At 42.9% G+C, this 11707-nt stretch overlaps 1 protein-coding gene across 1 annotated transcript; it reads left to right on the top strand.

The window, feature by feature from the left end:
- Positions 1-627: 627 nt before the first annotated feature.
- paxbp1 (PAX3 and PAX7 binding protein 1) lies at positions 628-10645 on the top strand. The gene is made up of 18 exons (XM_062405824.1): positions 628-1073; positions 1303-1425; positions 2076-2288; positions 2924-3145; positions 3251-3351; positions 3614-3837; positions 4139-4328; positions 5283-5406; positions 6004-6106; positions 6324-6439; positions 6540-6739; positions 7512-7659; positions 7780-7901; positions 8019-8095; positions 8196-8262; positions 8428-8574; positions 9616-9770; positions 10005-10645. The coding sequence occupies exons 1-18, from the start codon at positions 761-763 to the stop codon at positions 10123-10125; spliced, it is 2766 nt and encodes a 921-aa protein (XP_062261808.1). The 5' UTR covers positions 628-760; the 3' UTR covers positions 10126-10645.
- The last annotated feature ends 1062 nt before the right edge of the window (positions 10646-11707 follow it).

Below are 11707 nucleotides of genomic sequence, written 5' to 3'. Positions count from 1 at the left end.
TAACTTTGAAAAATTGTAGACACTAAAAATGTTGGATTTTACTTTGGAAAATCTCCAAATACATACAGTAAAACTCTTTGATATTCAGTATGTAGGTAGTCAGGGAGGTCCTGAACACAGGCATATCAGTCCCTCCCTGCACTTATTGATCAAAGTGTTTTTACAGTACTTGGAAGTATCTTGAAATTACCTACTTGAAGCTAAAAATTCGTGATTTTAATTTGTAAAATCTCATAATTGATATTGTGAAAATTATATTCATAAAAATGACCCAGGTAAAACAATATATACTTCTCTTGAATTTAATCCAATAAATTATTTTTCAATTATGCAATTTACATAGGCTCCATGTCAACAGTTTATCTTGAAAACCGGACGTAGGCCCACATGTGTTCTACCTCTAACTTCGAGTACTCCGTTGCCGTCCCCTTTCTCGGCGGTTTGAATACGTTTACCATAAGTGTCAGTATATGAGTGCAGTAGAATTCCTGTGTGCGCTGATTGGACCACAGAGATGCGAGTGTCGGCTGGCTTAACCGGAGTAAACAGTCTGATCTCACACTCTTTTCCATTAGGTGGCGGTATGCACCCGAAGCTGTTTGCGATCCGCCAGTAAAGCCAGAGAAGAAGAAGAAAAAACAGCTTCTCAAGGAAAATGGCCGCCGGACAGTGTGTGGATGGTGTCTTTTGGCTCCAACTATAGTTTTTAAGGTGTCCGGCGATCGGAGCATGTGCAGTTCCGTTTAACGAGGGGAGCACGATGTTTAAAAAGGCGAAACGAGCGAATTTCCGTCGGAGGAATGAGTCCGACGAGGACGAGCAGGAGGAGGGCCAGCAGCCCCCGCTTGCGCCCGCATCGTTCGGGCCTGTTGTGGAGGAAATCCCGTTCATGGAGATATCCAGCAGCAGCTTCACCGCAGCCCCCAACAGCGCAGACGGCTACCACAGTAACGGCTTCGTGTCACACCTCAACAGCGTGAGACCTGTCAAGAGGGAGAAGAAAGTCAAAGAAGTCGTAGCTGTGGTGCCGGCCCCCACCAAAGCAAGTTTGCTGAGTTTCCACGATGACGAAGGTAACGTGCTTAAGCAATGCTAGGTCAGCTAGCTAGGTGATCTAAGCTGGAGAAAACGTGTTGTCCTCACCGGGCTTTCTTTCTGCGTATACGGAAGTCGTATTAATATTTGCATTCACCGCCACAGATCAGTACTTTTCTTATGGATTCAACCACATCACTAGCAACTAAACCAGGGGTATGTTGCATGATGCACTGCGCTCACCCACACTGTCTCGTTTGTAAACAGATGGATCCGAGGTGTTCAGGGTGAAGAAATCCTACCACAGCAAGAAGATCGCCAAACAGCTGAAGAAAGAATACAAGGATGATTTGGAGAGATCTGGATGTTTCAAGCAGGAAAGCAAATCAGGTGGGAGTAGTAGCACGCTGTCCATGTCTCCTGTCAAGTCTGCTGGCACATGACTGACCATTAGCAAAGCCTTACCGTGCCAAGCTCAACATCTCAACATGCAGCAGCAGGCAACAAGTAGTTGAAACATTGACAATGTGCACATTTTAAAATCTATAAACTTTTGAGGGTGTCATGCTATTGCACATCAAGACAGGATTGGTCTCTGCAGAGATCAATTCACCTTCTAATTGCATTATTATCCTCAAAGTCCAGTGTATAAGATGCAGGCGAAAGGGATCTATTGGCACGAATTGAATACAAAATATTCCTAGAAATGATTTCACATGTGTGTTTCATCTAAATTGTACAAATTGTTGTTTTCGTTACCCTAGAATGGGCCCTTTTATATTAAGATATGATATATCTACGTCAGGAGCGGGTCCTCTCTAAGGAGGGCGCTATGTTTTTTACAGTGGCCCAGACTGGACAAACAAAGACCTTTTGAGTGAAGGGGTATTCAGCTGCAACATAAAACTTCACCTCTAGATATCACAAAATTCCACATACTGAACTTAAGAAAAGATTGTATATCAGAAATGTTGATTGCCTTTTTATATACAGATCTGTATACCTCTTGACTCGTGTGTTTGTGTATCCTGTTTTCCTAGATGCAACACCTCAGCTTTCTATGACAATCAAAGAGGAGGTCACAAGTGCTGCAGGTAGTGAGCATGGGGAGGAAGAGATGGAGGTGGACAGTACAGAAGAGCATGAGGAAGAGGCAAAGAGTCAAGGCAGCCAGACACATAGTCAAGTGGCCAAGACCAACAACACCGGATCATCTTTCAACACGCTGTCCTCCCTCAGCAGCCTAAAACCAGGTAGCACATGCTTGTTTAGTGTTTTGACTATAAACACTGGCACATTTGTGTAGGCTTAGGGTGTGTCTGTGCTTCTTTATCAGCCTCCACCACATTTTTCACATGAAAAAGATGGGGGTGTCAAAGACGGTGTCATGTGTCAGAGAAGGAATGAAGCTGACCCTATGAATAGACAATGATAGTGAATTTAAAGTGTTTATCTAAGTAGTTCAGCCAAGCGCCAGCATAAATTATATTTTATGTTTGGAAATTTAAAAATCATTTGGGGAGCCAAATGCTTTGCTTAAGATGTCAGTAGAGGAGATTCTGGATCATAATTCAGCAATAATCGCGAGGCAGCAGAGCCAACATTTATTGAGATACGCTGCATCTATATTCTCTTAAGAATATAGAAAATATTCTATTCAAGTAGTATTGTTTCTATTTACCTCATTCTTTTCAGTATAGTATTACTTTTTCTTTGCCGGAGAGATGGAGGGAGGACAGTGGGAGCACTGGGGTGACAGCTGTGGCTTTAGGAATAGAACATGGTTTGCACGACTCACAGTTGGAGGGCCTGTTAACAGAATTTTGCACCAGTCCTTGACCCCCCCCCAAAAGAACTCAGTATCAAGTCTAATTTTTATTTATTTTAGGTGAGATCCCTGATGCAGCATTCATCCATGCTGCCAGAAAGCGGCGACAAATGGCTAGAGAACTGGGGGGCGAACCTCCATTGGTAGAAACAGAGACCCCCAAGAAACGTCAGATACGAGAAGACCAAGATGTCAGTGACGACGAAGAAGAGGAGGAGAAGAGGATCCGCTTCAGCGGAGTCAAGAACAAAACCCAGAGACAAAAGATAGCGGAGGAGATAGGTACTGTTATAGCTACAGTAGGCCAATCAACCAGCCATTGATTTGTACAGTCCTGTTTTAAATCAGTTTGTTCCTAAGACATGAACCAAGCCTTTCCACATTCAGGTATCGAGGGAAGTGATGATGAGGCACTGGATACAGGTCAGGATGAGGAGGTGAGCCGCTGGGAGCAGGAGCAGATTAGAAAAGGAATCAGTATACCCCAGGTAAGCTTTACTTCATCTGTTAACAGCTGTAAAACATTTAGCCTTTCTGTAAGACTGACAATGAACCATGAGCAATTTTGACAACTGATAAACTAATTATGTGTCAAGACGTTTGAAGATATCACATTCAGCCCCACCATTTAATAGACTAAATGTGTGTAAATATCTATAAGTTGCAACCCCAATGAATTGTTAGAGGAACAGCATGTCTGTCAGTTGTAGTGGTAACATTTTTATTTATTTCCTTTGTTACTCGGTCCAGGTCCAGAGCAGCCAGCCAGAGGACAACACAGTCTACTACCAGAACAGCTATGAGAGCCAGCCCTATGGCTCCTCCTACAGCATACCTTTCACCTACAGCACTGTGGCCCCACAGACTGGCAAGCCAACTGGGCGAGCAGACAACGGCTCTGTTCACTACGGGGCTCCTATTAGTGATCTTTCCCCAGTAACCATTGATCTGGTAAAGAAACGCCTGCAGGATAGGTAGGTTCAGTGGAACGCTGCTCCAACATCTAATATGAGTTGTCAGCTCAGCTGCTGCCGACTCTTTGTGCTGTGGTCCTGAAAACCCAGCAGAGCAGTCCACATACCTCAGGGCCTGAGACTCCGGTTCAGCCAACATCATTCTAACACATTGTCGCCTGATAATTTGTTATCATGATTTGTGTATTCAATGGTTGCACTGTGCAAACAGTCAGCATTTAAAACTAGATTAGCTCTGTGTTTCATCAGTGGTTGAAGTCATCCTTTCTTACTGTCTTCCCCGTATGTCATGTGTCTGTAGACTCGGCCAAATGCACGCAGGCCACAATGCAAACTCCAAGCGCTACAAACAGATCGAGGAAGACCTAGCTGCCTCTGAGAGCGCCATTCAGCAGCTGGAGGGCTCGTCCAATAATAATGCAGAGCAATATAAATTCTTGCAAGAGATGCGAGGGTATGTTGGAGACTTGCTTGAGTGTTTCAATGAAAAGGTAAGGGAGAATTTGTCTGCTGTCCGATTAGCTGTTTTGTGTCTGTGTATCTCTGACCACTTGATGAGTGCTGAGAAACCAGTGTGACCAAAGATTAGTTGTTTGGAGCACTCAGTATTTTCCAATTAAAACATCTCATTTTAGTCAGAAATATAACGTTGATCTCTTGTCTCAGTAACAGACTTTTATAAATAGTTTTTTTGTAGAAAAAAAACTCAGGGTGTTTAATGTCTTTTCATTGATAATCATACAGTGAGCAAACAAAGTTATATGTTGAGTAGGTGCTTTAGAACGACCCAGAATAGTGGTGTAGCTAAATACACACAGGATCTGTAGCCTGTGTGCTGGATCTGTTTAAAGAGGTAGAGTCCAATATGGTAAAACATGATAAAACAACGCCTCTAGCTTGAACTATGTTCTCTACATCCTGTAGCTGCTGACTAAATGCATGGGACAATAACTAAACCTTGATCCTGCAGCAGCAGAGTTGGAACTAGATGGGATGGCCTGTCAGCCGACGATATTTTTGACGCAACCTCACTAATGTCTGTTTTAATTCTGTCAGGTGACTCTGTGTGAGTCACAGAACAATGTGACGGAAACGGGACACTAACCATCCATTATCAGCATGACTTAGTATGGAGTCCATTATCACAGCATAAAATGACTGGAACTGTGTGTTGTCAGTGTTGGGTAGAAAACCTCTAACACAAATTAAGTGGTTGAAACGCATTCATTTCACGAGACCTTTTAACAAGGCCTTGATATGGGTTTTGGCTGATTAAACGTCCAAAGTGGAAACGGACATTTTATAGAATCTCAGGCTTCACCCGCCACTTACAATATTTTGCTTCCAGTATTTTATTGTCCATCATGCTCCAGCAAGACATCCCCATGACTCGGAGTCCCACTTTTGTTTGGATCAGAGGTCACAGAAGGCAATATATCTTTCAGGTGCCTGCTGTCCTGGAGCTGGAGGCTGCCATGCACCAGTTACTAAGGCAACGGGCCTTACGACTTGTCCAGAGAAGACAGGATGATATTAAAGATGAATCGTCGGAGTTTGCAAGCCTTTCAAGTCAGTCCATCTTGAAGGTTTTTATGATTTATTTGAACGGCCTCGTTAGTTCTCTGTATGCAAGTGTGTGTGTGTCTGTGTGTGTGTTATTCACATCCTTGTTTCCCACCACCCCTGTTATGTTTCCCTCATTCGTGTGCTTGAGGGTGATTGACATGTGGTTTTGAGTGAGTGAGTGAGCGTGCACTTGCAATAGAGATGTTTTACTGGAGGAGCTGCTTTGGCTTCTGTTAAGTGGCTGAGTCTCACAGTCACCTGGGTGCCTGTAACTCAGCGCAAGCACTCAGTCACCCAGTAATGATGAGAAAAACGTTAGTGACTTATCATCTGTCACTTTCACTGTAGCATGTAGGAAGTTGCAGACAGGTAAGTGACTAGAACATGAATGATATCCAAATTAATTGTCACAAATATGATTTTGGTATTGCTGCTGGTACATTTAGAGCAATGTTTGAACTTGTGTAATAAGGTTTAAAACAGTCCTCGTGCCTTTCTGATCTCAGAATATCTTTAATATTGAGTGTCCATACTAAAACTAGATAATGGGTTGTCTCTGCTTTTCATAACTGGTTCTAAAATTGTTCCTGTCTCTTGCAGATAAAGCTGTCATGGCGCCTAATTTAGACTCATTTGGTCGTGACCGCGCAGCATACCAAGAGCACAGTCGTCAGAGGAGGATAGCAGAAAGAGAAGCTCGACGGTATGAGGCTCCTTCGCACTCAGAACATCTCTCCAAGATTCCATGTTTCAGACTAGGAAATGCCAAAAACTCATATCTGACTTTAGCGCTCTGTTCTTTATTCATTACAAAAGTCAGCCTTGATTATTGCTTGGTTTGCCTGGTCACAGGTAATTCAATGCAGAACAATCCGACCATGGTTTTAATAGTCTTCCTTTGTGCTTGTGGGTGAGTGCAGAACTCGACGGCGACAGGCTCGAGAGCAGAATGGAAAGAGGGCCGAACACAATGAGGGCTTATCGTCTGACGATGAAGAGACGTCCACCGACATCACCAGCTTCACCATGGAGAAAGGTTGGTCATGGAATTGCTGCAAAAATACAGAATCAACCATTGACAGTGACATCAGACATTCTGTTGGTCTTCACTTAGTAAAGACATTTTTCTCACCCAGATCGTATCAGCAGGGAATGTAAGAAAGCATTTGAAGACGTGGTGGACGATTTTCATTCTCTCGACTGCATCAAATCCCATTTTGAAGTGTGGAGGAGGGAATACGCAGACTGCTACAGGGATGCTTACATTGGCCTCTGTCTGCCCAAACTCTTCAACCCGTTAGTCCGCATGCAGCTGATTACATGGAGCCCACTCGAGGTAAGATGAGATAACACGTGACTGATCTTCAGGCTAGAAATGTAGCAGCAGCAAAAAGACAAATGAAACGGCTTCCATGATGGCTCTACTGTAAAAAGTTGCTCGTACAGTTTTGAAGCAGAGGATAGCAGTTGGCTATGGGGACTTATGTTTTGACATAAGTCCCCATAGCCAATTGCTGTTTGTTAATCAATACTTTATTATTATATTCAAAAATCAACATAGCAGAGCAGCCAGCTGTATTTACTACTCAGCTGTTTGGCAGGGAAGCAGGCAGTGCTAACAGAAATCGCTGAGAGGGGCAGCAGCTGGTGTGTGTGTTGTCCAACATGTTGAGAAACGGGTTTAGCTTATTTGCACACTCCTGCTTCCTTCCACAGCCGGAACAGATTATTTCTCATGTGCAGAGCCAGAGACCCATCCCACTCCTACATGCCCGCTTCTCCCACTAGCTGTCCTGGGCCTTCTTTCTCGTATTGTTACAGAAACACTGGACTTTTTTGACGGCAACAACAAAACTGAATATACTCTGAGTGGTCTCAAAGACCAGGTTCCAGTCAGTGGTCTCTTAACAGTAAAGCAGACTAGACAACATCTTCCCTTGCATGTTGTGTATGAGGTTATATTCTGTTCCACCGAGGAGGCAGTGGAGCTCCATGCCTCCTTCATGTTGGCAGAGCCCAAACATGTGCTTACTCAACGTAACGTTTTCCTTCTGTGAAATGGTTGTATGAAGTTCTGAAGTATATTTTGTGTTTTCTCTTTGTTGCAGGCGCAGTGTGCAAACTTCGAGTACATGCTCTGGTTCGAGTCGCTATTGTTTTACGGCTTTGAGGAGCACGGCACGCTGCAGAAAGGAGAGGGAGACGCCAGTTTGCTGCCCGCTATCGTGGAGAAGGTCATCCTCTCGAAACTGACAGGTAGGGGAACCAGCGCAGCAGCACCTACTGTAGTATCCTGTAAAAAAGTACCTTGGCTTAAAAGTGCAGACCAGTAAACAAAATTGTGTTGATGTTTGTTTTTTTGTTTGTGTGTGTCAGTGTTGACGGAGCAAGTGTGGGACCCGCTATCCAGCAGTCAAACAGCCAGGCTGACGGGCTTCATTCACAGACTCATTAAAGGTTACCCCACTGTGCTGCATGGGGACAATCGATACACAGAGGTACTGTCTACTCTCTTACTGCGTACATACACATGATGTACTTCATCTGTAAAGTGTTACACTACTCTTTCTCCTGGGCTAGAAAATATTGTCATCTTGATTTCTTCTTCCCATCAGGAACTTTTGAAATCTATTGTCTTAAGGACGAGGCGGAGTCTGGATGAAGACGTCTTCCTTCCCCTCTATCCCAAAAAGTATGTTACACAATTGTTAATCTTGCACATTGTCCAGATGTGATTTCTGCATCTGTGTTGCATTTGATTTCTGACTGGATGTGTTTTTGCTTCTTTTCAGTGTGTTGGAGAACAAGAATTCTGGTCCCTACTTATTCTATCACAGGCAGTTTTGGTCCTGTGTGAAGGTATGTGGACACACTCATTGTTCTCCTCTGAATCTCATCTGACTGACTTACACAGAAGTGTGTGTTTCTGCAATTTTTTCGGTGTTCACGTCTAAATACTTGAGCAGATAATGACTTTGATAATAACGTTTTGTGCTGTGATGCTCTTGCTCCCACTTTGTATAGCTGCTGGGGAACATGCTGCAGTGGGAAGGCATCTTATCCACTTCCTGCCTGAAGGACCTGGCGTTGGATAGCACAGTCAACAGATACATCCTCTCTGCACTGCAGACCACAGAAACAGTGGAAGACAATGTAGAGAAGTGCCAGAAGGTGGGAGATGCACGCCGTTTTCTTACTATTTCAGGATTCTTGTTTAAACATACTGAATTATGAATGTAGCCAGATACAAGATTTGTTTTGAAGATTCTCTGTCAGTAAGAAACAAATTTTTCAAATGAAGGGGTGAAGGATTCGTAGAGGGTTTGGTTTGTTTTATGTTGTAAAACAAATGCATTGATTTCATAGATTTTAGAGGGGAATTTAGTTACTGCTGCTTGTTTCCACACACTTTGGAAAGGTCAACATATACAAGGTTTAACTGACAATCTTCATGTATTTGTAAATTATTGAATTCAGTTTGTTTTATTTCAGTCAGTAGAATGGGCTGGGGTGACTTTCCACTCTATATCCTGTTACATACCGTTCTCATTATAAAACATGACCTACTGCAGGACTTTTTTTCTTGTGTAACGGACCATCTGGCCGTGACACCTCCATGGTCCTGTCTACACCTCACATTTACATATTTACAACAATATGAATTCCATACTTCTAGTTCCGTGACAAGACGCCGGCATTATAACGAGCAGGCTAAGAGGAGAAGTGCCACTCAACAGAAGGATCTCCTTTCTCAGATCATTTGACTCCAGGGTCAAGTGCAGAACGTTGTACTAGAACAAATTACGATATGATTTCCTTTTTAACCAGTTAAACAATTCCGCTCACTTAACTCGGTCCCAAACCTGGAGATTAAATAATGATGGCAACTTGTGTCATTATAGTTTGAAACTGATGCAGATTGCATTAGGGCCATAGTCTTTAACAATGTCTAAATATAGAGATTATTTGTTTAGCCACTAGAGCAGTAGAGACCAATTCCTCTCCTTGATCTGACAGTTTGAGAGGAGTTTGTCTTCTATATTAACATTCTCTCAGCCAGGTCAACGAGAGCGGCTGGTCTTCACGTCTGTACCTTCTTTTCTTTTTTTACAGCCAGCAGCTGACAAAGCACCTGCTCTGCTGCTCAGATTTATGACTCCCTAAACAGGGGCCACAGAGTTTCCGTCTAACCCGTCCTTGTACCTTTCTCAGGTGGTGGAGTGTCTGCCCGTGCACTGGTTCTCTGGGCTGAAGGGCCAGCAGACGTTGCCTCAATTGGAGCCGTTCTGTCGGTACCTCACCCACCTGGCAAGCTCACTGCACCGCGGCACTGTTGGCTTGTCTGATGTGGAGCGGCGCTCTGCCAAGTAAGACACTCTGCTAGGTTCTGTATATACAGGTCTAGAGTGTTTATCAGTTCGGGGATGTAGGATTCTTTTATAGCTCTATGTGCTGGAATAACAATGCTATTTCAAGTGCATGAAGTAGCATGACAAATATTCCGTAATAACAATTAATCTAAATTACTCTTCTGATCAGTTGTTGTAATTCTTTGGATATGTGCTCACACTTATTCTAATCAAACCCACCTCTGCCAACAGGGATCAAATCAGAGAGGTTGTGAAGATGTTGGCCCGAATGAACGCCCTGGACCACATCGTCGCTGTGGCAGCAGAGCATGGCATTAAAGACATCAAACCGTTTCTTGAGACCATGTCATAGAAGAAGTCTGAACAGCAGCTGCTCATTTGTCTCCTGGTTTTTTCAGCACATCTAATGCCAAGAGATCAAGACAACGTGTGAGAAACTTGAGGGAAAATACTTGTAAATATTGTGAATACTGTACAGAGAGGTGTCCTGGCACACCTATCGGCACGGGACTGATGCTGAGTCCAGGACAGAAACAGCAGCAGTGTTTTAAAAGCATAATTTATTAGAAGTCAACATTTGATGATATGAATTACTGTACAATAGACTCATGCATCACTATGTTCATCTTGGATATGTGTAAAAGAACCTCCTTCCCTCACATACTTTTCCATATTTGCCAAAAGAAGTTTGTAGGTGGTAGAACCTGCACACAGGAGTGTCAGCTTGTCTCGATCCCCACTTCATGTTACAGCTCGCCCCTACAACCAACAGACTGTCCCCATGACCCTGCCACAGCTGAATGCTTTGTGATTACATTTGTAAGACTTGTATTAGTATTCTGTTTGCCTGTGAATAAAATATTCATTTGAGAGATTGATGTGGAGTTTTCTGGTGACCACTGGGTTCAAAGGGACTGAAGTCCACTATTACTAGCTCGTTCAGGGAGTAATAGTGGCATACGGGCGGATGTCCAAGAAACTTCTGGTCTGGATCCAGGTTGAGAGATGGGGAGTTTTTCAACATTTTAATTATTCACGTTAATTTCATTTATTGATCTCAATGCAAAAAAACTTAAATGTGGTGTCATCAGGGGACTGTTAAGGGTTTACAGTCTGAGTGCATTTCTAATGAGCTTCAATTTATGAATGAAGATTTTAAATCTCTTCTCCACAGACTGAAATTGGATCGCCATCCCTGATTTGAAGGACTTCTTTCATAGGAAAGGGACCTGATATGGTATTTAAACTTCTCTAATCATCTCCCTACGTCAGTGTTCCAATGTTGGCGTCCTAGGCGAGATTTCAAATTGGCGCCCCCCACAACATACACACGCAAACTGTCATGCATCCCCAAGAACTTTCGGACTGTATACAGAGTCACACACAGGCAGACATATGCCAAAATGAGTAGGTTTTTATACATCTCTTTGTATGCATCATGCTGCTATGAGGAACTGTTGTGAGGTGAATCTTTATAAAACACCTCATTAGCTTCATTCTACAAAACCCTAGTGGAAATGTATTTTGAGAGAAGATTCCAGATTCATTCACTAGACTGGCACTCAGTAGAGCTCAACAGAGTCGTATAGGTTCATCTCTGATCCATACAGCTTCCTTCTATCAAGTTTTCTGGTTATTGGTCCAGTAGTTTATTACATAAACCTTTTGACTGACAAATCAGAGATGAAAACATAACCTCCTTAGCAGAGGTAATAAAGCCTCCACACATTTATCAAGGAAATGTCACCAACATTAGTTATTATTAGATACACAACAGGAAATTAAAAGTAGAATATTTTGAGAATATCTAAATAGTTGACAGGTAACTTGCTGTTGGTACTTAGTTAATATTGGGCTTTATTTACATTGTATATATTGGTCTATTTTTGTCGTGCACTGATTTCTGGTTGTACATCAAATTGCCCTTGAAGGAT

The sequence above is a fragment of the Platichthys flesus genome, chromosome 15, assembly GCF_949316205.1.
Source record: "Platichthys flesus chromosome 15, fPlaFle2.1, whole genome shotgun sequence".
Classification (NCBI taxonomy): domain Eukaryota; kingdom Metazoa; phylum Chordata; class Actinopteri; order Pleuronectiformes; family Pleuronectidae; genus Platichthys; species Platichthys flesus.
The sequence above is the reverse complement of the archived record's forward strand: the minus strand, read 5'-3'. Positions and strand labels throughout refer to the sequence as shown.

What these genes read in the sequence shown, in the direction of transcription:
- paxbp1 (XM_062405824.1), top strand. Translation starts at nt 761, where the DNA reads ATGTTTAAAAAGGCGAAACGAGCGAATTTCCGTCGGAGGAATGAGTCC. An exon ending in GAGTTTCCACGATGACGAAG is followed by an intron (nt 1,074 to 1,302) that starts GTAACGTGCTTA and finishes GTTTGTAAACAG; the next exon opens with ATGGATCCGAGGTGTTCAGG. An exon ending in AAGAAACGCCTGCAGGATAG is followed by an intron (nt 3,838 to 4,138) that starts GTAGGTTCAGTG and finishes ATGTGTCTGTAG; the next exon opens with ACTCGGCCAAATGCACGCAG.